Consider the following 27,478-nt stretch of genomic DNA (forward strand, 5'->3'; position numbering starts at 1 on the left):
AGCTGAAATTCTCCCCTCCATGCACTTCACTCTCTTACCTTCGTCTGACACGCCAACCTCACTGTGGCCGGTTGATAGAGTTGCCTGGCACTTCTCGAGCTCCAAGGGTTCCTGTTCATAATGGGAAAGGATGAGGTGGTGTGGGGATCGGCTGCCAGTCCACGACTTCTCCATACTGTTAAGGGGTCTTCTCCTGAAAGGACAGAGGAGCATTCATTAGTCCACTCTCTACCTGCAGCGCCATTGAAGCCTGGCCAACCCCACCTGAGGAACGCCTCACAGGGCACATCCGAGTCGTGGCCCTCGAGCCCCAAGGCACTCAATCCAAGCAGCCAGGTCTCACCCCCTTGGCCAACTGTGGCGTCATTGACAGTTGGCATTCAGACTGTGACAACCCTGAGGTCCACGGGGAATGGCCAGCCCAAAACACTTCAGCACACTGACCCATGCCAACACAGTACTCACCCTTCCTGAGTGCAGCAGGTCATTGAAGCGCTTCCAGTACTGGAACCAGGTGCATCGCACCACGTCATGGCTGCTCACCCTGGCTGCCACTTCCTCCTGTGCCTTCTTTGTGAGGTACAGTGGCCTCCTCCTCCCAACTCTGGGGACAAGGGTTCCTTGGCAGCCACGTCCTCCAGGAGGGCAGTGAGGCACTTGTTGGAGAAACGCGAGGCCGATTTCCCTGCCAACATCATCTCCCACATGGGTTCACCTTCCTGGGCTGCAGCCATGTTGCTGTTGCAACTCTGACGCTGCCTGCGCCACTTTTGAACCAGCTGCCAGGTCACCATTGGACCCGGCAGACAACAGGCCCCCTGCCCGCCCCTTCTCAGAGGTTCTCCAGCCGGTTTTCACCCTGGGCGGGCCTTAACTGGTCCACCAGCATGAAACCAGCGATTTCATCACAGGCGGCGGTTGGCTTCCCGACCACCACTGCTTGGCCCCACCGAAGCCCACCTGATGAGGTCAAAATTCTGCCAATAGAAGGTGCAAAAAAGATTTGCCGGAATGATGCCAGAACTGAGAGGTCATAACTAAAGATTGAACAACCTGGGAACCCCTCCTCTAGAGTAACCTGATAGGCCTCAATATGAAAAGGTTTAATAAAGTATACATAAAGTACTTGTCAGGGAAACCAGAACTTGGGGCCTAAAATATAAGATAAATACAAATAAGTTTAATAGAGAATTTCTTTAATTAGAGTAGTTAGAAGGTGGAATTCGCTCAAGTTTGTGTTCAACAATGGGAGAAAGTGAAATCTCAAACTGGAGAGTGAGTCTGACATCAGTTTGGTTCTGGTTGCTTCGAGACCCACCTCCCAAATGATATAAAAGCGAAATACTGCTGATACTGGAATTCTGAAATAAAAACAGAAAATGCTGGAAATACTCAGCAAGTTTAGCAGTGTCGGCCCCAATCACAGACTTGAAACATTAACTCTGTTTCACTTCCCATAGATGCAGACCTGCTGAGTTTTTTCTGCATTTTCTGTTTTTATCCCAAATAATGATTGGTTGATATTGACAACTTTCAATGCCAATAAAAAAAAACAGCCATTTCTCTTGTAAAACACTGATAAGCTGATACAATAGATTGAAAAGATGATGGTTGCTATGTTAATGTAAGTGTAACAATGCTAAACTTCTGATTTATCAACTCTCACTTTGAATAATTAGGGATTCTTCTCATATGACAAGCTTTAAATTCAAGTTAATGGGAAAGGCTAGTACTCCCATGTTATAGAGAAAATTAGTGTACTGACTAAAATTTTGTTTTTTTCTTAAAACAAAAGGTTGACCTTAGCTGGTAAGTAGAATGCAAGGTTGGATCTTCTTTCTAGTTTGGTTCTGAAATAGAAAGCATTTTCCTGCATCATGGAGTTATTCTATTGTGATTTTGACAGGCCTAAGATCTGATCTGGAGTTGTGTGTCCCAGATGGTTAAGTTTCCAGGAGTCCTGTGGCTCTAGAGTGTTACTCAGGCTGTCTGAAATTGTAGCTTATGCTGTTTACAAAGGAACATCCCTGGGACATTCACTGCTGCTGATGACATGGTGCAGAGAGAGAAGCCAGGCTTTGCGTATTTCCTCAAAGGATAAGAAAATGTATGTTTTTAAAACTTTGAAAGAATGTTGAGACAGCATAATTTTTCCCTATAAAATGGAAGAGTACCTTGAATTCCTTTTGACTTGTGTTCCCCTTCAAATAAACCATTAAGTAAAATTTTATTTACTTTGCTAACTTTAAAGCATTATTTTGGAATTGAGGTCATGCAAATTAATCTTTTACATAACTGTACTGTTTCCACTTCGTAATTTTCCCAAGCATGATTGTTTTTTTTTAAAATTTGTTCTTATATTGTGAGTGTCACTGGCAAGGCCAGCATTTATTGTTCATCCCTAACTGCCTTTCGATAGTATCTAAGCTCTTATTAATATGGTAAAACACAGCAACAGGTACAAATTGTATAATATTTATCAATCAATAAACTGTACTGGAATCACCAGATTTTTTTTCTTACATTCATTCTGAGGATGCTGGCATCGCTGGCAAGACCAGCGCTTATTGTCCATCCTTGATGCTCTTGAGATGGTGAGCCACCTACAACTGAGTGGCTTGCTAGGCCATTTCAGAGAGCAATTAAAAGTCAATCATATTGGTATGGGTCTGGAGTCACATGCAGGAGTCACATCCAGACTAATTAAGGACTGCAGATTTCCTTCCCTAAAGAGTACTGGGTTTTTACAATCCAGTAGTTTCATGGTCATTATTACTGGTACTAGTTTTTAATTCCAGATTTATTAATTTAATTTAATTTTCCCAGCTGCTGTGGTGGGATTTGAACTCATGTCTTTAGGCCATTAGTCCAGGCCTCTGGATTACTAGTCCAGTCATATTACTATGCTACCACCCCCCAAGATTGCCAGTCAGTTATCAGAAATGCACATTCTCAATTTTTTAAAATTCATTTATGGGATGTGAGCATTGCAACCCATTTATTGCCCATCCCGGTTAAGAATCAATCACACTGTTCTGGGTCTGGAGTTACATGTAGGCCAGACCAAGTAAGGACAGCAGATTTCCTTCTCTAAAGGGCATTTGTGAATCAGATGGGTTTTTATGACACATCAGACTTTAAATTCCAGATTTTTGTTGAATTCAAATTTTACCTTCTGCATTACCTTGGGACCCTGGAATACTAGTCCAGAGACAATACAGCTATGCCACCTCCTCCCATATGGTTTGGGAGCTGATGCAGCAAAGGATTCAACTAATTCATAGAATTGTATTAAAAGGACCATTTGTTTTGCAATTTAGTTCATTTATTTTCTGATCTATATCATTTGTCCTTTTTTTCTGTTTGTGATGATTGAGATACCCTCTATGCTCAGAGTGTTTGACATGATTGAATGGGTTGATAATGTCAGGAAGCATGTCTTCATGCAAAGGGAACTAGAAATCTGGAACTCCTCCCCCAAAGGATAGTTGAGGCTGGCCCAATTGAAAATTTCAAAATTAAGATTGATTTTTGTTAGGCAAAGAACCAGGCTGGTTCAGTGAAGTCAAAGTACAGATTAGCCATAAGCTATTTGATTAGCAGGACTCAAAGAGCTGATTGGCCTACTACTGTTCCTATGTTCCTTCAATAAATAATTCAATAACAATTTTATAATTTAATACTTAATACAGCACATTACCTTCGTGGCAGTTTTGTGTTTCTTTCTCAAAGATAAACGGCACTGGAAAACTGGAACATCCATCAGGTGCAATATATGAAGGAGAATTTAAAGACAACAAATTCCATGGTACAGGGACCTATACATGGCCAAATAGGTTAAAATACATTGGAAGCTTCAATGAGAACAGGTGAGTGACTCTAAACATTAAAATTTAGTTTTAATAACTTTGTTATTTAGTTTGAGTAGAAGATATGTGTAAATGGATTTACAGAGATGCGTGCAAGTTGCCAACTCAGGTTGGATGCCCTCCATGCTCTCTCCATTGGTCATCCAATATGCCATTGTCATGGTGCCACACCTTCTTGGGCCAACTGGAAAACAAACAGACTCTTTGTTACCCAATTGACTGACAATCAAAAACCATCCAAATAGCCTTTTCTTTACAAACTTCAGGGGGTTATGGACAGACTAGTGAAATGAGCAGATACATGAAGCTGGATTTAACGGAGGCGATGACGATCTCACCCGCTGGTGAGAGAACAGGCAAGAATCCTGCATTGCCTCTTTTCAGGAAGGCCCGCCACATCGTGTACCATTAAGGCACTTAACTGGACAGTGGTGGGCCTTCCTCAGCATCAAGAGCCTTGGGGTAGGAAGTCCCACCTGCTAAGCTGCTGGCCAATTAGAGGTTGGCAGCTCTATTGAATGGCAGCGTCACGAGACAGGCAGTGGCTGCTGCTGGTATGACATCCACCTAAGTTCTAGTATCATCGCTGGATCCCAGACCACAAGCAAGAGTAGGGGGAGGGGGAATGGCGGGGTACCACGATGAGGATTTGGTAGCAAGGGCAGGGGCACCTTCCACTTCCCGATGCCGAGCCCCTTGATCAGCCACAAGTACCTTTAAATGAGGGACTTCCCCCTGCTTCCTGCAAGCAACCCATACGGGTTTGTTTGTTGTGCTCTCCACATGGCAACTACTCTGCGCCACCACTGGCTGAATCCCAGAGGTGGAGTGATGAGGCCCGTAAGTAGGCATTAATGTCCACTTAAGGGCCTCAATTTGTGGTGGGGAGGGAAGGTCATCCACAAGCCTTCTTACCATGGACTTAATCAGGATGGAGGTGGGAAGGCAGCAGGGTCCTCAGCCTCCACCCTCCTGCCATATTAAATGCCCCTGCCACCAAATATCACAAGTAGAGCATTAAATTCTGCTCATGGCAGATGAAATTCAATGAGGAGAAGTATCAAGTGATACACTTTCGTAGGAAGGATGTGGAGAGGCAATGTAAACGGTATGCTTTCAAAGGAGATATAGAAATAGAGGGTGGAATTGTCCCAGATTTGCACTAAGTGCAGTAGCGGGAAGGGAAAAGGACATTTTACCCACCAGCTGCAATGGTGGCTTTTTAAGCCATATCATCCCAATCCTGCCTCATTAATAATATATTCCTGGGAAACACGCCTTAACAATGGTGGGCAGGCTCTCATTTGCCCACCACGCCATCACCTCGCCGCTTCATCATGCCTGGCGTCATATTGTGCAGCCACACGCACACACCTCAGTGCTCCCAGACAAGGACAGCTGCAAAGAAGACATGGTCTCAAAAGGCAATAAGACTGCTGCACCCCGGTTTAATGACGCGTCCCTTGAGTACCTTTTGGATGCAGTGGAGGCCAGCCGTGATGCTCTCTACCCCACTCTGGCCGCAGGAGGGGCAACAACATCACCAATCCAACATGAGAGTTGGTGGCAGTGGTGATCAGCATAATATCCTTCAAAAGAAGGCCAAAAAGGATGAATGATCTCCTCTGTTCCGCTACAGTAAGTTGCTCTTCTCATCACTCTCAACTCACACACTCTCAAACCCATCACACAGTCATAGGGATCTCACTCACTGCCAGTTCAAGGGACATTACCATTCACTCTCTCACACACACCTTCATTGTCTTCATCCCATCCATGGAACCACTCACCACCCACACATGCCAGGCATACTTATCACCTGGCCTGGCAGGCGTCTTGCTTACACTATCTCCAACTCTATTCATGCAAGGTAAACTGACACACAACAACAGGGAGAGGTTGCGGACTGGTGGAGGAATGCCTGAAGTCAAGGTCCTTACAGACTTTGAAAATAGAGCCATCCAGCTGGCTTGCGAGGATCTGGTCCATTCCTGTGCTGACCATGAGTTCGGCAATGCTCTGCCAAGTGAGGATCCAGCAGTGCAACATCCATCAGACAACCATGCTGTGAGTGATGTGTCCTGTCCTGCAGTCCCCTGCCATGTACTAATTATTTCCCCTTGCTTTCAACAGGCATATCTGGGAAACAGCCGACAGAATCTATGATCCAGGGCCTCCAATCAAGCCCTGAAGAAACCTCTGAAGAGGAACTTGAAGGCACCTTAATTGAAGACCCATCACAGCACTCACTCACAGCCACCACCAACACAGAGACACACATTTCAATGGGACCCAGCTTTAGAGTAGCCTCGGGATCACATTCTGGTGAGCACATTGCACTGTCTGATCTACAGCAGGTGACGGCAGGGTCTTCCCAGGTCTCTGGCACTCGGAGGACTGATGGAGGCCAGAAATTTGCCGAGTCTGAGTCAGATGGTGAACTTCTGGACTTGGTCATGTCTCAGTTGCTGGAGCTGCAAAGGTAAGCTCAGGAACATCAAGAAGGGATATACGCTGCACTCCTCAGATTGCAAGGCATGATGCAGGACCCCGTCTGCCTTCAGGCTGGGGTGAGAGCATCGGCATGCCAATGCACCAAGGTCAACACTGGTAGGCTGGCGGCTGCCATGGTGACCTTGGTCCAGGACATTGGTCCTGCACCACTGCGCAGACTGAACTCCATCACTAACACCATAGTTGGCCTGCAACAGCATGTACATGAGAGGAGTGCGGGGCAGCTCGATCTCACTTCAGCTACTCCTCCTCCTCAAGGAGTCAGCCAGGGGCCCTTGGGCACCCATAGGGATGAGGATCAGCAGGTGCACACCCCAGGGCCATCGACCCAGGTGACCCCAGGAGTGACCAGTCCATTTGAATCCCCTCTTCCTGTGACACCAGCAGCTCCAGCTCCACAGGCCGAGGAGGGTGCTACTGCCACACAGCAGGACCCCAAAAGCAGGCCAGGGCCCTCCAGGGCTTGGTCCTCCAGATGACACCCGCCAAGGCCATCACAGACAGGGCATAACAGTCAGCAGGCTGCCTCCACCTCCGCTGTGGATGTTAGGGGAGCACCAAGACGTAGCAGCAGGATTAGGAAAGTTAAGAAGATGTAGTTGCACGGCCTGGGCATGGGTGTTAATCATTTGTACGCAATGTTCACTATTGTAAATAAACTTCCAAGAGTGTCTCCCTGCATCTGGCTCCTTGTTCTGATGAGCAGTGTTCTTGTCACCCAGATGTGAAACCATTCTGCACAAGATAAAGGCAGGTGTCTCAATCCTGGGCCTCTTCCCTGTGCTTTGTACAGCCTTCAGACCAAAGTGATAGTCTGGCCTCACATTCACTGGACACATTACTGATGCCTGCACCTCGATGGTGCTTGTTATTGCTGCCAGAATGTAATGGCAGGAGTCATGGTGTTCTGTCGTTCCCTCTGTGTACTCTCAGCATCTTTAAGGTGGGACTGGCCCCTATCTTGTCAGCATCTGTGACCAGTGACGCTGTGCTCCTGAAAGTGTCAGGTGCTGAAGGCTGATAAAGGAACAGGTGCATTAAAGTTTCATGGCTCCATCTCCACAATATGACACTGATCACAAACCGCAAGCAAGCTGTCTTTGGCCAGGCAGGAGTCAGAAGATCTATGGAATGTCCTAACTGCTTGTCGTCATCATTTTCCTGGAATTGAGTGACTATTAGGGCCTCCAATGCGTCTCCATGATAGAAGCCTTATCACAGAAGGACTGTGCGCTGCCATCAGCCAGACTGGAGTCAAACATTCACAGATGCAATTTGAGGATCTATGGTGTCTCCTCTCTACATGTCATCATCATCCTTCACAAATCTAACAGCTATAAGGGCCTCCCGGGTGCGCCTGCCTCATCTGGCCAGTGTGATGACATCATCGCCATCATCGTCGCCTTCGAGGACTTCCTCACCCTCATCCCCATCGACGTCCTCCTCGTTGGAGGAGACATCCAGGTCCTCCATCTCCTTCTCAGCCAGTTCTTCTCCCCGTTGCACCACCAGGTTGTAAAGGGCATAGCAGGTGACAATGATGCATGACGCCCTCTGTGGACTATATTGCAGAGCTCCACCAGACCGGTCCAGGCACCAGAACCTCATTTTCAGCATCCCAATGGTTTATTCTACCAAGGTGCGAGTTGCAGCATGGAAACTCATTATATCTTCACTCTGCTGCAGTCTGAGGCCGCCACAAGGGTGTCATCAGCCACAGCCTCTGCGGGTAGCCCTTGTCCCTGAGGGGCCACCCCTGCAGCCTCTGTGGACCCTGGAAGGCGTCAGGGATCTGAGGCCAACTGAGAATTTAGGAGTCATGCTCACTCCCTGGAAACCGTGCGCAGACCTGCAGGATGCGTTTGTGGTGGTTGCACACCAGCTACACATTCAGCGAATGGAAGCCCTTGCGGTTGACATAGTTGACCACTTGTTGCGACGGAGATCTGAGCGCCACAGGAGTGCAGTCGATGGCACCCTGCACCTGTGGGAAACCCAAGATTTGGGCAAATCCAATTGCTCTTGCATCCTGGTCCCAGGTGGAATGCACAAAGTTCTGTGCCTTTGTATAGTTGGCTCCCGTGACCTCATGGATGCATGTGAGTGGAGACTTGTGATATCCCACAGAGGTCACCTGTGGAGCCCTAAAAGGAGCCACTAGTGTAAACATTGAGCGCCACGGCCACTTTCACGGCCATAGGCAGTGAATACCCTTCATTTGCCCGTGGCACCAAATCATGCAGCAGCTGGCAGACGTGACCGAACAATTCTCTAGACATGCACGGTCTTCAGCAACACTGGTTCTCCTTCAACTGCAGGAATGAAAGACGGTATCTATATACCCTGGGTCTAGCTAGGCACCGAACCGTGCTGGCTCGCTGTGTCTCTTCGGCGTGTGCAGGTGCCCCAGTCGCCCCTTCTTTCTAAGGGTCCTGATCCAGCCAAGCTCCTCCATTGCTCTTTTCTCCATCGTCTCCACTCTCTGTATGCCACGAGGCATACAGCTAGATCACCAGGCTTCATGCTCTTGATGTACTCCTCCTGCAGGATGAAAGAGAGAGAAGCGTGGATTAGCTTGGGTGTTCTAAGAACCTCTCTTGGTTCTTGAAGGCCCCTTAACACATCCGGGACAGTTCTGGCCACCACTTGGATGGCCAGAGTTTAGTGCGCTGTATGGCTGCCCCAGACCCCACCAATCTCTGCCCCGCACCACCTGACTGATTGGTGGCAGCTTCACCCGCTGGACTGCAAGCTGTGCTGTCAGCTCAGACATTCTCCTAACCCACACTGCAAGGTTGCGTTATTAGCTTGAATCGTGTGGAAGACTGATCCAAACCTGAATGATGACATTGCAAGGGGCTGTGAGCACCACCACCAGTGACTGTTCCAAGGCCAGCTTTTGCAAGGAGATTGTACAACGTGCCCAGTCGTCCAACCGTTCTGCAGTCCACTAAAACGCTCATTACTTTGAAGTCTGTGCCCGAGGGGTGAAAAGCTCAAGAGCATTTGGTGACAATTTCATGCCTTTCTGTTGCTTAAGTGGTCAGATAAGCTAGAGGCCCAACTGCAAGCATGTCAATGTGGCTACATCTGAACGGTCGCTGTGGAGGAATGGTCACTTTGTACAAGGTTCCCCTAATGAATGGCCACATCTCTCCCCCGCCTTCCAGCACATGCTTGTGCACTACCATCAACCGCAGTGCAACACTTGTCCACTTGCCCCAAGTTTCCTTAACCACAGTGCAGCCTTTGCCCCCCCATCTCGCATCAACCTCAGGGCAGCCCTCGCCCCAGCAACACACTGTTAGTTGGTCGGAAAAGAACAACTTGCCTGTGCTCCCTTCTGAATGCCTCAACCTTGAAGCCAAACAGGCAACCCTGGCGACGCTGTGCAACATTACTATGCACTAACCTCTGAGTTCCCCTCGAAGTGCAGGCATTATATATGTCAGCATAATGCTCGGATAATCCAGCGTGGGGGTTGATTCTGGTGGGCTGGGCTTATAGTATGTAGATGTATTACAATGAGGTTCCCGACGTCCAACGGTAGGAAGTGCAGCCCGCCATTGACAGGCAGAGCAGACAATTGCAAACTGATTTCACAATATCATGAAACCAATATTTGGCCTTCTCACCATATTGTCTGCTCATACCGTCAAACACACCCGATGTCAGTGGGCATGAAAAATTCCTCCCAGGGACCTGGGGGTATATGTACACAAATCTTTGAAGATGACACAACAAGCTGAGAAGGCTATTTTAACAAAAAAAGCATACGGGATTCTTTGCTTCAGGTGATCTCCTTAAAAATTCACATTGGTGATATTCTAAATGAAAATAGGGAAATGATAGAAATTTTAGTTACTTTGCACCAGTATTTACAGTAGAGGAAGAGGATAGTATGCCGGACATTCCGAAAAACAAATATTGAATTTGGGATAGGATTTCACCAAAATTAGTGTAAGCAAATTAACTGTAATAAAGAAAATAATGGCGCTCAAGTGACAAACTCCTAGGACTAGATGATTTCCCTTAATCAACATCACTAAAAAAGATTATCTGGTCATTTATCACATTGCTTTTTGTGATAGCATCCTGTCCACTTGCTGTCAGATTTCTTAAATTACAACAGTGACTATACTTCAATAGTACTTCATTGGCTGTAAAGCACCTTGGAATGCCCTGAAGTCAGGAAGGATTCTCTATAAACACAGTCTCTCTTTAATTAATTTATTTGTTCATATGGACTTCCAGAAGGCATTCAATAAAGTCTCTCATTGAAGACGGTTGCATTTAAGCTGAAGCTTATGGAATTAAGTGCAAATTATTGAGTTGGTTAGGAGATTCGTTGAGCAGCCAAAGACAGAGACTGGGATTTTCTAGCCCTACCGTGGAGGGACCCACTGCGGGGGATGTGGCGGGCTAGCTGTAAGTCCATTGACTTTCGGCGGAACCGGATGATCCCAACAGCAGGTAAGACTTGAAAATCCCACCCAGAGTATAGGGAGGGCAAATACTCTAATTAGCAGGATGTAACTACTTCTGTCCCACAAGGGTCTGTGTTGGGGCCTCAACTACTCTCTTTTTAATAATGGCTTAAATGATTGGATAAAGAACCACACATCCAAGTTTGCAGATGACACAAAGGATAGATGGTATTGCATGCTTGATGGGAGTATACATTTACAATGAGATATTAATAGATTAAGTGAATGGGCAAAACTGTGGCAAATAGATTTCAAAAAAAGCAAGAGTGAGATTGTCCACCTTGGACCCAAAAGGATATATCAGAGTACTCCCTAAATGGAGAAAAATCAGAAACAGTGGAGCTCCTAAGAGACTAAGGAGTCCATGTACATCAATCATTAAAATGTCATGAACAGGTACAGATAATAACCAAACAGACGAATGGAATGTTGGCCTGTATATCAAGAGCACTACTTTTAAATTATTTCGCTGGTGTATAGTGTTTTTGTTTTTTTAATCTAATGATCTTCAAGAGAGGAGGAATTTGATTTCTCACTTTTTCAGCAATTGCGGTGAAAACCAAGACTGATTGATGAAAGGGGAAGAAAAGCCCTTCATAAGCATCTGGTAAAGCGAAGTGCTTTGTACCCTTAAGAGAATGTAGTTAACTGACCACGTGACTGTATCACTATACAGCAGGGGCTACTTGGGTAACTGTAAATCGAGAGCTGGAGGTAATTGAAGAAGCACACATTCTTAGTGGTAGTGTCCTGTTCTTAGTTCCAATAAACCACCAGTGTTTGTCAGTTAATCAGTCTCTCTGCCTATATTGTTTCAAGCACCAACTAATGTGTTAATATCAAGGGCGCAGCTCATGTTCACTGGACAAAGTGAAGCAGATAACCTAAAACATAAAAAATCATTAATGATTTTAATAGAGTAAGCAAGGAGAAATTGTTTCCAGTGGCAGAAGGTTTGTAACCAGAGCACACAGATTTATGGTGATTGGCAAAAGAATTGGAGGCAACATGATTTTTTACACAGCGAGTTGTGATCTGAAATGCACAGCCGGAAAGTGAAGCAGATTTAATAGTAATTTTCAAAAGGGAATTGGAAAAATACTTGAAGAGAAAGAAAATACAGGGCTATGGGGAAGAGCTGCAGAATGCAACTAATTGAATGGTGTATAATTCCATAAGGACCTCTGATATATTGCCTTGAACAAGGGTTCAATCTACCCTAGATTGTACTTTCAGAGCGACCCTTTAGTCCACCATCACTGTATCGAATGATTTTAAAATAAGAAAAATTGATTCCGTGGGGTTTTAGTTACAAGGCTGGTTTGGAAAGGCTGGTGTTGTTCACCTTGGAGTAAGGGAGATGTGATAGATGTATACAATATTATGACAGTCTTAGATAAGGTAAACAAGGAAAATCTCTTCCCATTAGCTAATGGTGCAAGGACTAGAGAAGGCAGATTTAAGATTTTGGGCAAGAGATATAGGGGGAATGTGAGAAAGAACTTTTTTACACAGTGATTGGTAATGACCTGGAACTCACTGCCCACGAGGTGGTGGAAGCGGAAGCAATCTATGATTTCAAATTAAAATTGGAAGGACATTTAAGAAATCTGGAATATAAAGCTAGTCTCAGTAATGCTGACCGTGACAACTATCATCGATTGTTGCAAAAACCCATCTGGTTCACTAATGACTTTTAGGGGAGGAAATCTGCTATCCTGGTCTGGCCTACATGTGACTTCAGACCCACAGCAATGTGGTTGACTCTTAACTGCCCTCAGTTCAAAGGCAGTCAGAGGGCAACAAATGGTGACCTTTCCAGTGATGCCCATGTCTCATGAAAGAGTAAAGAAAAATCGTTTGAAGGAAATAAACTTACAAGGCTACGGGTATTGAGCAGCGGAGTGAGACTGACTGGATTGTTCCATGGGGAGCCATCATGCTCTCGATGTGCTGAATGACCTCCATCTGTTGTAAGTGGCTCTGTAACTCTATGATTAGGGATAAGTCTTAAATAATTAGAAGTTATGCTGCAGCTATACAATTCCCTTGTTAGACAATGCAAAGACACAAGAACACAAGAAGTAGGAGCAGGAGTAGACCATATGGCCCGTCAAGCCTACTCTGCCACTAAATGTGATCATGGTTGATCTTGGGCTTCAACTCCACTTTACTGCTTGTTCCCCATATCCCTTAAATCCCTGAGAGACCAAAAATCTGTCTAACCCCACCTTAAATGTATTCAATAATGGAGCATCCACAACCCTCTGGGACAGAGAATTCCAAAGATTCACAACCCTTTGAGTGAAATCATTTCTCCTCATCTCAGTCCATAATGATCGGCTACTTAGCCTGAGACCGTGTCCCATGTTTTAGATTTCCTGACCAGTGGAAACAATCACTCAGCGTCTAATCTATTCAGCCCCTTCAGAATCTTGTATGTTTCAAAGAGGTCAACTGTCATTCTTTTAAACTCCAGAGAAAATAGACCCAATTTGCTCAGCCTCTCACCATAGGATAACCCCCTCATCCCAGAGACCAATTTAGTGAACCTTCACCTGTACTGCCCCCAAAGCAAGTGTATCTTTTCTTAGATGTAAAAACCAAAACTGCACACAGTACTCCAGATGTAGTTTCATCAAAACCCTGTACAACTCTAGCACGATTTCTTTATTCCCTTACTCCAATCCTCTTGCAATAAAGGCCAGCATGCCATTTGCCTTCCTAATTGCTTGCTGCACCTGTATGCTAACTTTTTGCGTTCCTTGTACAAGCACACTTTGAATATCAACACTTACAAGTTTCTCTCCTTTTGAAAAATATTCAGCTTTTCTGGAGAACTGTGTTCAGTTCTGGATAGTACACCTTAGGAAGGATAAAGGGATCTTGAAAGAAGTGCAGCATAGGTTTACTCAAATGATACCCAGACTCTAATTACAAGAGAGTGCATGAACTAGGGTTGTATTCCTTCAGCTGAAGCATTGGGCAGAATCTTCCGGTTCCAGCAACGGGAAGCTTGGCTGGCAGAGGAACTTAATTTGGCGGCAGGCCAAAAATCAGTTTTCAGACGACTGTATGAACTTTAGCAATGGGACTTTAAAGGTGGGTTAAGCTTCCCGACAAACAATGCCGGGAAGCTTTTTTGCATGTATTAGCATGTAATGTGTGCTCATTAAAAGGTCACCTCGCAGGAATTAAGTTCCTCTCCGAATTAAGTTCTCCACCAATGAGAAAATATAACATTCACATTTATGACTGTGTATAAGTGGCGTGCATCTGGCAAGCTTGACTTCTTCCATGACTTTGAGGTTAGTAGATGCTGCTTTGGCCTTTTTGGGATCATTTAAATCTTGACTCATATCAGGTGTTGGTGGAACAAGCTGGATACGGAAGGAGGAAGGGCAGGGTGGATTGGAGGCTGGACACAGGAGGCAGGCGAGGGCACAAAGGATGGAAAGTAGGTTAGGGTGGAAGGTTGGAGCAAAGGCTGGACACAGGAGGCAAGCGAAGGATGGAAGGGTGAAGTGAAGGCTGGACACAGGAGGCAGGCGAAGGGTGGAAAGGGGGAGATTAGGGTGGAAGGATGGAGTGAAGGCTTGACTTGGGAGGCAGGCAAAGGGTGGAAATGTGGAAGGAGTGGGTAGGGTGGAAGGGTGGAGTGAAGGCTGTACATTGGAGGCAGGTGAAGCATGGAATGGGGAGAGGCTGTCCAGGGAAGGAGGACAGAGTGGGATGGGAGGGAGGCATCAAAGGAATGCAAGGGTGCAGCAACATGAGGTGGAGGAAAGGGCCTTTATTGTTGGATCAGGGGGTCCTGTGGCTGGATGGGGAGGGGGTTTCCAGGCAGGGATGGTGGGAGAGAGATAGTCCTAGAGGGCAGGGTCAGTTCTATCGATGGTTAGGTCCTGGGTTTTGAACTGAGCATCCTAGGCAGTGGAATGAGCAGTCACATTGAGAGGGGGAAATGGGATGCAGGAGGTGGCAGGTCCAGGGTGATAATCAGATAGGTGAAGGTTTCATGGGGTGGGGGTCATGAAAATGGATAAAACAGGTGGCTCAGATAAAGGGAGAGGTCAGGGTCAGGGTGAGGTTAGGGATTGTTTTGGCACAGCCAATGGTAAATGCTGAGTTGTTCAAATCCCAAAGGGAAACTTGAAACAACCGCCACAATTTATTTTGCAATTTGTATAAATGTTGAGATGTATGCCTTGAATTCAGTAGTAGTAAGACCATCAAGTCTTATAGGTTTTGACAAAACTAGATTAAACATTTATTAATAAAGAAATTATTTTAAACACATGCCACATACATAGATCTACAAGTTGCTACTATGATAACTCCTAAATCCCCTACTTAATCTGACAACCAGTTACACTTTCGTTAAGGCAACAATAAGACACACAGATTTTAGAAGACCCAGGCAACGTGATACACAATACCCCGAACCAGTCGAATTCAAAGTGAGTTTTCTTAACTTCAGTTCTTTGAAAACAGCAGCTTGAGGCATAGATGCTAAAGGCTTTTTCACACTTAAAAATGCCTACCCTTATACACAACCTTCGCCCCTTTAATACATATTTTTCTCTTTGAATGCAAATTCCCATTGTTTCACACTGTCTTTGGACTTTACCTTTCTGATAATAAAAACCTCTCAGCACTAAGTTTTACCAGTAGCTTTGGGAAAAATAAACACACTGTTTCTAAACTTCACCTGGCTAGGTGACACATTTGACCCCTCCTTTGAAAACAATCTAGTCTGGTTTATTTAAAAATGCAAATGTCCTTTTACATCTTACATTCTAAGCTTCCCCCAAGTTTGCATCAAAGCCTTCAGACCAGCTGCCTTTAATCCATTTAAGTCACTTACACGCACACACACACGGAAACCACTATTTTACAATAAATTCCAATAACATTATGAGAAATATTATATCTTCCTGACAGGGATGGTAACGGGTGTAGGCTCAGAGTGGAGGGAAGTGGATGGTAATATGTGCAGGGGTAATGGGTGGGGGGGGTTGGTTCGTGGTTTACAGAGGGGAGAGCAATGGTTATATTGGGTGGGTCAAGGGTGATTGTGGAGGGGAATGTGATGGGAGAGGGTAGAGGTTGTGGAGCGAGTCTCAGATGCAACGTGCACCATTTCACGATTCTCACCAATACAAAACAATCAACATAAAACTGCGATATCTCGAACTGGGAGGAGGGTCTTTTGAGTGGGTGGAGTTCATGGTCAGCACAATTGGCTGACTAAAGGGACACCCTAATAATCATGAGGCAACTGGATGACAACCATGCTCAGTTACGTTCTCCTCTCTATGGTGAAGCCCACACCGCAGCAGGTTTGTTCCTAATTCATGGCTCTCATTACATCGAGATCCCAGCAAGGTCTAGAGCTGCCATTCCATGTTGTCCGATTTGCCACCTGCTGCTGTCAGAGGCAGGATGAAGGGAGTGAGGAAGGTGGATGCCTCCAAGGGACATGGCTGGTGGACAACAGCAAACTCACGACTCCAAACCCCCATGCTCCTGGGTGAATGGTCATGGCCGACAAGGGTTCCTGTGTTAGTCTTTCCATGCTGCCAAGACAATGGTCTTTCTATAGCGCCTCAAGAATAGTGGAGGCAAGCTGAATAGCATCAGAAGGGAGGGTTTCGCACATGGCTCTCATCACCCTGGTCATAGAACAATGTCCATGCGCAATCATGTGTGAAAGGGAGGAATACCAATCTCTGATCCTCCAGAATATTCTTCACCTGGAAGGGATGGGGTGGGGATGCCATGTCTGAACAGAAGCCAAGCACAGAGCTTAGCATTGGTTTTGTGGCTCTGAGATGGAGGCAAACCTGTAAAGACAATGCTCACTAGATTGATTACTTCAATTCATTCACAGACACATTGATGCAGGCTCCAGACATACCTGCCTTTCTACTGCCTCTCATCCAGATGAGGAGAAGGAGGGCCCATTGCAGGTTGGTATAGAGCCAGGAGGAGCAACAGCCTAAGCAGCAAGAGGCAGCGGAGCCTCAAGAAAGTCAGAATGCTGGTAAGCAGGATCCACTGCAATGGCGAACATTGGCCTGGCCATGGGTGTATCTTAGGTGGTGCACCTATCTACAGATGAATGAAAAGCAATGCTGGAAACCCTTAGATTGTCCCGGGATTGCACACATCTGTCAGCTTCTCCATGAGAACCTGCAGCTGCAAGGCCTTTGAGGCAATCCCATGCTGGTGGCATTCAAAGTCACCACTGCATAAACTTCATTGCCAGTGGCTCCTTCCAGGGCTCCACTGGGTACTTGTGCGGCATCTCCAAGTCAGCGATGCACAAATGCAACTGGGAGGTGACAGATGTCCTGTTCAGGAGAGTGCACCAATTTGTCCAATTCTGACTGGATCCCAAAAGCCAGGCTGCAAAAGGCCTTGAGAGTTCCCTGGCAATAGTCAGTCACATTCATCAATAACAAAGGCTTCTACCCTTTGAACAAGTAGTTGATATGTGATCATAGAAGGCAAATCCTGCATGTTAGTACTTGGTTCCCAAGGAGCTTTCAAGATGCCTACATTCTGACCCACTCCCAGGTGCGAAAGGTTTTTGAAGGACCTCAGCGATTTCAGGATATCCCCAGAAGATCTGGCTGATGACACTAGTTTGCCATCTGCAGAGTGCTGCTAGGGAGAGCTACAATACCACACATGCCTCCGCCAGGTCCATGATGAGCAGACAGCAGACCTCCTAAAGATGAAGTCCAGATATTTGGACCACTGAAGTAGAGCTCTCCAATACTCACCACAGTAACCCGGATCATCGATGTCTATTGTGCCCAGCATAACCTCGTGCTACAAAGAGGGGATGTTCTTTCCTGAGGGAGAAATGGAGGACTGAGATGTCTCCTCCAATAATGAGGACAATGAAAGGAATGGAGCTGATGAAGGAGGATGTCGCTGAGCCATATGTGGAGGCCATAGCAGGGGTACGACTAGGCAGACAGGCCCGTGATAGTCTGATAGCTAACAGATTCCAGGCAGAGTAAGTTGCTGAGGCGTTTCCTTTAGTTTTTGATTTTCTAACTTATGCTGGCTGGAATGCCTCAGCTCATTTTTGTTTACAGATATTATACTTTGCTCTAATGCACCTTGATTTATGATAGCTGAATTAAAATGATTTGCCCTGCCAGTGGTTTGATCCTTTGCATAGCCCAAACCGTGCAAAGAGACAACCCTGGCTCTAAATGCAAGAATTAGAACTGGCACAGCACTCTGTTCCTTGTGGCCTCTGGCACCTGTAAGTAGAATTGCGATTTTCCCCATGCCCTCACAAGTTCTGCGTCCATGGCAATTTGGAAGCAAAATCAAATCTAACCTCGCAAGGATTCACTCATGTCACCCTCATACCTGTTCCCGAAGGACAGAGAGCTCTTTCAGGCAGAACCAGATAGATGGGTCCACAGGGAGGACCAGCATGAGAACACCAATTGGCTCCTTGAGATCGCTGCTTCATGCAGATTGATCCAGGAAGATCGTGTTCCTGCCCTTGATTGGCACTTGCCCATAATAAATCCATATCCCTTGACATCTTTATCATGCCGGAAGGTTTTGAGGCTACTTTGGAGTCCACTCACTGAGAATGCCTCACCTGCACTATGGGTTACTGAGTAGTAACCGCTCCAGACCCAAAAGTCGCAGAGATTCCTACAAGTCTCAGTCCTAGATAGCCTTATTATTAGTGCGAGACTTTGATCCCTCATTGTGGACACTCCGGCCAAGATAAAATCTTTCCTGTATGGACCCTGCCATGTCCTGTTAGAGCTGCTGATGCTTCAGGTGGATAGCCTCACAGTCCTCAGCACAGTCTAGTACACTGGTCCATTCAACTCCTTCTCACCTCATGGACTAAGACCTCGATCTGTCAATTATGGATGATGCACTTTGTTTACAGACCCTTTGGCTGGGATTTTACAGCCCTGTTGCAGGCAGGACCCGCCGTGGGTTAGGTGGCGCCCCAGCCAGAAGTCCATTGACTTGCAGCGGGACCGAAAGATCCCGGCGGCGGGCAGGTGTGGAAAATCCCGCCCTTTATGTGACGTCTATTGCAACCAGTGCCAGAGAGAGAAACCATGGGCCCTGGTGTGAGTCCTGTCTCGTGTATTCCCCCCTCCCCACTTTAACGCTTGCCCTCAGTCAATATTTTTTCCACTTTCAAGATTCACCGAACAATCACAGAAAGGTCATAGTAAAGTGATAACACCCATTGTTGACATCTGGTTACAAAAATCATCCTATATATATGCAGCATATGTCATTAATATTAAGAGCAGTGACAATACAATACAGTGTTAGTTTGTGTGCAGCCTATAGCTGATCCTACTGCAACTATTAAACAAACCAGAGAATACAAATTTAACTTTAATAGCATTGTACAATATTGTTAATTTGGCAGGAAAATATCCACTTAGTTATTTATAACATTTTGCAGACGATAACATTGATTTCGGTGACTGCCTCAGCCCTCATTAACATGTTCTGCACATTGCACTAACTCGATATGGTGACAGTAAATTTATATTTGGGGAAAGATTCATTACTTGCAACCCAAATAAACTGCACAAGATCTTTCCTTTCTGTAGACGTAGAAGACTTTCTCCTGCCTGGGTGGATGATATTATTCAATATAATTATTTCATATAAGGATTCTATTTGGATTCTATTTTATCAGTAATCTCACAGGGTAGAAAGATCAAATGACTCCTGAGCAACAAAGTGGAATGATGAAACAACATAGGTCTTCACTGTTAGTGAGAAACGTTAGAGCCCTCAGGTGTCTCTTTATGACACAAGTTGTTTTGAGAAGCCAGAGGACAAAGACTGAATGGTTCACAATTGTATGTATTTTTTTGATCAGCAAGGCTAGAGACTCTGCTAATTGCTGCTTCTCACTACAATATATTTTCAATAGCTACTATGCAACAAAACTTTATCACGATATTTCAATACCTCAAAAAACTCATAAAAAGCACCAAGATAGAGTGGGATAATAGGTAAGTAGACATGAGCCCATATGCACTCCTGTCCTGATAATTTCACCTCACAAAGTCTGCTCACATTAAACTTTCATTAGCAATAAAATAAACAGAGCTTCATCCATGACTCCACCCTATGTTCACAAGATGATTATGGATGACAAAGGCCATTTAGCCCAACTCACTTCATCCATCTAGAATGACATACATATTAGGACCAGGAGTAGGCCAGTCAGCCCCTTGAGCTTGCGCCACCATTTGATAACATTGCCTTATATCAGTGACTACAACTCAAAAGAACTTATTTGGCTGTGAAGTGATTTGGGACATCGTGAAAGGTGCTGTATAAAGACAGGTCTTATCTTTCATTACACCTGCATGCAGTAGGCAGAGTGACAATAGCAATGGTGAAATTGGAGGCCCAATACTGAGTCTCTAAGGATAATTAATCACATAGTAATCAACTGATGCTGTGAAAGTGGCTACAAAGAAATCACTACATTTACAAAACAATTCAACTCTGTAGCTAATGCAGCTTTACCATTCTGACTTATCTGGTACCAACCCAGTGTGGTACAATTGTGTTGTACACTGAATTTACAGCCTATCTACAGGTTCCTCATGATGTTACATTACACTTGTACTAAATAAATGTGCAAATAGTATTTTTTTTTAATTCTAATTGTTGTTTGAGGTATGAGAGAAACAGACAAATGAAGTAGAAAAATGTAAGTAATAAACAGGAAACTCCAACAACAAAGAAAGAGTGTGAACAAAATCCGGAGAAAAATCATTTCTAGAAGCACTTAAGTCATAGGATTGGGTTTCTATAAAGACCCTTAATGGTGTTTTTGCAGTTTCTCTGGGATTTCAATGGATTTTTTTTCCATAACTACAATGGATAATCAGGAATCCACCCCCCCCACAAGAGGAATTTTAGTCCCACCTTTTGCTAGATTTTAGGATGGTGCAGGGTGGGATGAACCGAGAATGGACTAGAGATTTGCAAAACCTTCCTTAAGCAATCTCTTAGTGACAAATAGGGATTTTTTTCCCAGACTTTGCAAAAGCAATAAAACGGGTAATGCATCACTGCCTTATGTTTATTTTGATGAGGCCCAAGATTTTCAAGTCATCAACACAAAATGTCATCAGAATTGTGTCTACTTTTAAGGCATAATACAAATTTAGACTGCTATTTACATGCTAGTTTAAATTCAAAAGAGAATTTTGAAAAGTTTACAGTATTTAGTTTTGTAGTACTAAACTTTAAAAGTGATCCACCCCTCCAAACTCCCTCAAGCTCCCTCACCAACCTCCACGCAACCCCCTCCAACCTCCCCCTGCCCCCAAACATCCTCCAGTCCTCCAACCTCCCCTCACCTCCTCCAGCCTCCTGCCCACTCCCCTCACCTCCATCCAACCTCCCCTCACCCACCAATCCCCCCACCCGACCCAATCTCACACCCAACGCCCCCCCCCCCCACCAACCTCCCCCATCTCCCTTCAACCCCCAATCTCTTCCCCATCCCGGCCCTCCACCAAATTCCTCCAAGCCCCTCCAAAGGCCCCCCCCATATCAACCTCCACCCAGTCTCCCCCCCACCCCCTCCAACCTCCCTCAACCTTCTCCAACATCCCCACCCTCCAACCTCTTCACCACAACCCACCCCCTAACACATCCCTTCAAACTCCCACACCCCCAACACCACCAATTTCCCCCCACCTCCTCTCCAACCTCCTCCCCACCGCCCCATACACACACGCATACACCAAACAATTGTGTATAACATTTGCAGGGATTTCATTTACAATTTTTGAACAGAGAACACTCTCTTGACCGTTCCTGTACTGCTGTTGCTGACCTTTGGGAAGTTTTGTGGTTTTCTGGTGGGCTTTTCAAAAAAAATATCAGAATCCTGAAGCTGCCTGAAGCTGCTCAGCAACTCAATGAAATTGACACTGACACTGACAGACCAGATGTAAAAAATTGGAACCGACAGTTCCAAATTTTCTAAGCTGGTCTTTAAGGTCTGAAGCTCTGGCTGGATGACTTGAGAACTCTATTTAAAACATTGAGCCCCACCCCCAGCCCCAGCCCTGGATCCATGTGTTTGGCACTGTCGGCACCCTCCCTCTCCCGGGCCCTGACTGCAACCCTTGAGAAGGAAACAAGCAGGCCAAACAAATCTCCATGTGGGGCCTGACAAAGGCTTCAATGAACTGCACAGACACCCCTTAAATCCTACATTCAAATCCCTCTTGCAGTCAAGGCGAACTTGCCCTTTACCTCCTTACTTGCACCTCCTTCATCTGCATGTCAGCTCAAAATGACATATCACCAAGGAAGGCCATTAACGATTGGATGTGCCCACTACAGCTTTCTCCAGACATTTAGAGCAGCCTCTGGTTTTTTACTGTTAAAAAGACTAGTGTAGAGCTTCACTCTCTCAGCCCTGAAACTGTATCTATAGTGTTCCCTGCCAATCACATAGCAGGTTTTACTCTCCTTGAGTACTCGTGGCATCCTCCCACATCTGACAGCAGGAGCTGCAGTGACCTTGCTGATCACATTTTCAGAGGTCAGAAAATGGCGAGCTGCAAGTAATGGCTTAAATGATGGATGGCCAGACTGCACACTCACAAATGATGGCTAGTGCTTAATCCTGCAATTGTGGGATTATTGGTAATCACCAAGTTGATAATTTGAGCCTATTGAGTCTTTACGAGTTCATTATCAGACTCTGATGGGGGTCCAAATTCCAAACCTCTAAATGCCTGCGACCATTGAAGCAACTAGCTGCAAGATGGAATCCAGGAAATTTCCAAACAGTGCAAGTGAACATATATTTATAAGTGCCAAAACTATATACAATGGTTGTACACCTATGGCACCTTGTGTTCCTTCTAAACTTATTAATCTTTCTTTGCCTACCACTATGTCTAGGTACAACCCTGGCATCTGCTGCTGAGGTGGAGGCTGCCTGCTGACTGCTATGCCCTGTTGACTACGGTGACTTTGACAGTCATGCTCTGGTGGCCTGAGGCCTAAAGGGCCCTGCCTGCCAAGGGTCTCCTGCTCAGGTGCAGGTGCACCCTCCTCAACCTACTGAAGATGATGGGATCACTGACAGAGGAGACGTAGGCCTGAATTTTACCTTTGGCAGGTGTGCGTGATCGGTGGGCCCAGGAGCAGTTAAGAAACCACTGACCGGGATTTCATGCTGGCTAGCCAACTAATGGGCAGGAGAATATCAGGCAGAGATGCCAGAAGCCATGTGCAGATTGGACCAAAGGCGGGAGCAATCCATCCACATTGTCTGCTGTCCTAGCTACAGCAGGTGAGAGCTTGGTTGCCTCCATAGAAAGGATGGTCGCTGCCTTTGAGACCCAGGTCCAGCAGAACGCACAGCGACTGTCAGATATGCATTTGAACCTGCACTCCATCACTCTAGCCATTGGTACAATACAGCAGTGGCAAGGTGAGAGGGGGACGGGATACCTCAACCTCCCTCCTTTCCAACTTATGCCCAACCAGCGTGAAGCGCGCACTGAAAAGCTCAGCGCTGCTGGGGTGGGGGTGGGCGATGACATTTCCATGGGCACAGGTGAGCCCTGCGAGAAAACTCCCTGTAGGTAGACAGCTGCCTCAGGGAGCTGCAGACCTGAAAATCATCAAATAAAAGTTTAAAAAACTAAAAAAGATTCATGCATCACAATCAGGCACCTGAAAATATAGCTGATAAAAATGCTGTCCACAGAGATTTATTTTTATTTTATTTCATAACAGAAATTTCATCCCACCCTTAGGTGAGGTTTGATGGAAAGTGTAAAGGCCGCCTGGCCGATTCACCCATCCGCCAACCATAAGGTTGGATGGGCCACGAAAAATCGGAGACAATTGCACCATTAATGGGCTTAATTGCCTTCCTAATTTTTGGGGGGTGCACTTCTGACTTTTGCATACGCCTGCCGAGCGAAATATCGTGCGGGTGCATGATGATGTGGGGACGCTTACTTGACATCTTCTCGCATGATTTTATGCCGGATCGGGTTGGGTGTGCACCTGCTCCCAGGACTTAAAATTGAGCCCATAGAGTGGCAGGGCACCCTTGAAGTGACCTGGGATGAAACCCCTGGAGTGTCTGGTGGCACCTCCCTGACTCCATAAGGGGAAGGGGCATCTGGAGAGAGGTTGAGGTGTCCCATCCCACTCTTACCTTACCACTACTGTACTGTACCAATGGCTAGAGCAATGGAGTGCAGGTTCGAGTGCATATCTGACAGTCATTGTGTGTTCTGCTGGACCTGGGTCTCCAAGGCAGCTGCCACCTTTTCTATGGAGACAGCCAAGCTCTCGCCTGCTGCAGCCATGACAACAGACAGAATGTGGATGGACTGCCCCAGCCTTCGGTCCAGTCTGCACATGGCCTCCGGCATCTCTGACTGATGTTCCCCTGCCTGTCCCTGAATCTCCAACCGGTCTCTTAAGGCTGAGTCCAGAGGTTTGTCATCTGCTTAGGGCTGAGGAGGGGCCTTGTCTCCAACAGTTCTCCAAATGTCAGAGATCTCAGCTGTCACTTCCTCCACCAGCTTGGACTCCATGCCAGTAATGTGCTCACCAGATTATGACTCCAAGCTTACTCTAGATCGTGGATCCACTGAGTTGACTGCATTTGTGCTAGTGGAGGGTGCAGGTGAACACTGTAACAGTGCATCCTCTGAGCTTTCTGAGGCATCCTCCTCAGAGGTAGGGTTGTGGCTGGTTCTGTGTGTGGCCTGCATTGTGGGCCTTCCCCTTCTTTTTTGCAGGTAGCTGGAATAGAGAGAAGAAATATTTAGTGAGTGCCCAAGCAGGCTCCTTAATGAAACCAAAGTGTTACTCTGTGGGTGCAGCTGACAACTGCAGATTGGAGGCATCCTCACTGGCTTCCTCAGGGAGTCCTATCTCCCCTTCAGCACAGGGCTATCTCTGTGGCCTGCTCCTCATACGGGGTGAGGACTCTAGTGCCTGGAACGCTGCATTTGGTCTTGGACCACTCCTGTTTATTGTGGGCATTCTGTAGAAAGACGGAAAGATTTATTGTCATCCCAGTGGTTGCATGAGCAGTTCAGGAGCATATATACCCGTGGCAGCTACAGTGTTCTCCCCAGTAAGTGATTAACAAGCAGGATGTTCTGAAACTGATAGAAGAGTGAAGGCATGAAGTGGCTGATACACGTTCAGAGCACATGTCCTAGCTGCTAGTGAGTGCTGCAACCCAAACTCCTGTGTGAGATCCTTGTGCACTTGCACATTTAGACTGTCTGATGCCCTCATGAGTGTCAGTTTTCAGTGAGTAGCTAATGCCACTTACCCTGGCAGAGCACAGCAGATCATTTATTCTTTTCCTGCATGGGCGTTCCTTTGGTGGGCCCCACGGGCACTAACCTCTGCTGCAACTCCATTCAGGCTGCCGTGGTCAGGCAGGAGGGCCTCGTGCTGCCATATCTGGGAAACAGCAGCTGCCTTTGCTTTATGGCCTGGAGGAGAATCTCCAGGGAGGCCTTGCTGAACACATTGTCTGGGACATTCTTATTGATAAAGTCTTGAAGGGTGGCCCGACTGAAGCTCCTGACCTGCAATGAATGAATGGCTGCCTAGGTGCCCTTTAACTATGGCGCCTGGACCTTTAACCTCATGAGGTAACGGTGAGGATGGCAACTTTCTGCCATCCCACCGCAAGATTCAACAAGCTCCTCGAAGATGCATAGTTAATGAGCTGAACAGTGCAAGATCACACATGGCCAGCTGTCTCGCCCTCCTGTTTCCACCCCTCCCCCCCAGCAGGAATCACTTCCACTTCTGCACATGCCATTGAACTCCAGAATGGGAGATTCTGACCATTGTGCCCAATTCTGGGCACCACACTTAAGGGAGATGTCAAGACATCAAGGAGGGAGCAGGGGAGATTTATAAAAATGGTACCAGGGATGAGGAACTTCAGTTACTTAGAGACACTAGAGAAGCTAGGTTTGCTTCTTAGAGCAGAGAAAATTAAAAGGAAATTTAACAGAATTGTTTAAAATAATGAAGAGCTTTGATGGAGTCAATAAGGAGAAACTATTTCCAATGCAGAAGAGTCAGTAACCAAAGGACAGAGATTTAAGCAAAAGAACCAAAGATGAGGAGAGGTTTTTTTTTAACATAATGAGCAATGATAATCTGGAATACACTGCCTTAAAGGTGGTGGAAACACATTTAATATTAATTTTCAAAAGTGAATTGCATAAAATACTGAAGGGGAAAAATTTGCAGGGCTATGGGGAAAGGGCAGTGGAGTGGAACTAATTGGATAGCTCTTTCAAAGAGTGGGCACAGACACAATGGACAGAATGGTCTTTTCCTGTGCTGTATTATCTGATTCTGTGTGGCTCAGCAGCTCACTGTCTTCACTAGCCAGTCTATCAAAGGCAATGCTTTCATTATTTCCTTATTTTCTCGATGCAGAGTACCATCATATTTAAAGAAATACATTTTTTTATGTGACCCAATACTTCACCAAATTCGTTCACTGGAATTCAGATATTAGATTTTGTTTCATCTCAGTGAACTGATTCCTTTGAGAATTCATTAACAAGCAAATTAGCAGATAGCCAAGCTTTTAAGAAACCATATGAAGCTTATCTATTTTATGCAATGTTCATTCCATCCTATTTAGGTAATATGTTTTAATGTAAAAATTAAATAAAAGAACATATAAATGTTACTTCAATGATACACTTCTTCATAAGTTGTTCCTTTGCAGATTGGAAGGGGAAGGCAAGTTCATAGATGCAGAAGAATATGAATGGGTTGGCACATTTCATTACAGAGCTGCACCGGGGCTGAAGTTGAAACTGGATATGTAATCCGTATCTGGATGGGACTGATTCTTGGAACATTGTCATGTAATCTTAATGACATTTTCTTTTAAACATCACCACAGTGTTTTTGTGCAACTAAAATATTAGAGTGGAAATACAGTTTTCTTTCATTATAATCCGCATTATACACATTCTGTTTAGTTTACACTAAAACATCCAATTGGATAGTTCTAAAATATTTACTTGAATTAAAAAAATAAAACAATAAAACATTAACTAGAATATTCTGATTATCTCCTGTTGTACCCTGATCAAATAATGGTGTTCACAATGTGTTGTAGGTATGGCGTTGTGTTGGGACCACTTACCCTGGTTAATGTATGTTGATAGTGCTGTTGGATGACCTCATGCTGTAAATGAAAGATTAGGTCACATACTTAATATTGTGACGATGCCAGCACACACTGCATAACACAGGGAGAGTACCAGTGTTATACCAAAGAAAGCCAGTTGGTAAAGGTTAGAACTGGAAACAATCTTTTATAAACATTTATTTGCACTTTATCCCAATCACTGCAGTTGCAGTCTGTCTGTATTTATCAGAGCACCTACCTACAATCAAACACAATTAATGTATAATTAATAGATTTCCTTCTCTGCCTTTAAATAAAAATCAGGGATTATTGGCAGGATTTTTGTTTTAAAGATGGGACCAAATGCCGGCCCTGACGCCACAAGGTGT

General features: G+C 45.5%; 1 protein-coding gene across 1 annotated transcript in view; it reads left to right on the forward strand.

The window, feature by feature from the left end:
* morn2 (MORN repeat containing 2) overlaps positions 1–26,857 on the forward strand; it is a 43,264-nt gene extending 16,407 nt beyond the window's left edge. The window contains exons 4-5 of the mRNA XM_041206755.1: positions 3,733–3,869; positions 26,679–26,857. Of these exons, the coding sequence (XP_041062689.1) occupies positions 3,733–3,869; positions 26,679–26,781 (240 nt within the window). The 3' untranslated portion in view covers positions 26,782–26,857. The remainder of the gene's footprint in view (positions 1–3,732; positions 3,870–26,678) is intronic.
* The last annotated feature ends 621 nt before the right edge of the window (positions 26,858–27,478 follow it).

Source organism: Carcharodon carcharias, chromosome 2 (genome assembly GCF_017639515.1).
Source record: "Carcharodon carcharias isolate sCarCar2 chromosome 2, sCarCar2.pri, whole genome shotgun sequence".
In the NCBI taxonomy this organism is placed as follows: domain Eukaryota; kingdom Metazoa; phylum Chordata; class Chondrichthyes; order Lamniformes; family Lamnidae; genus Carcharodon; species Carcharodon carcharias.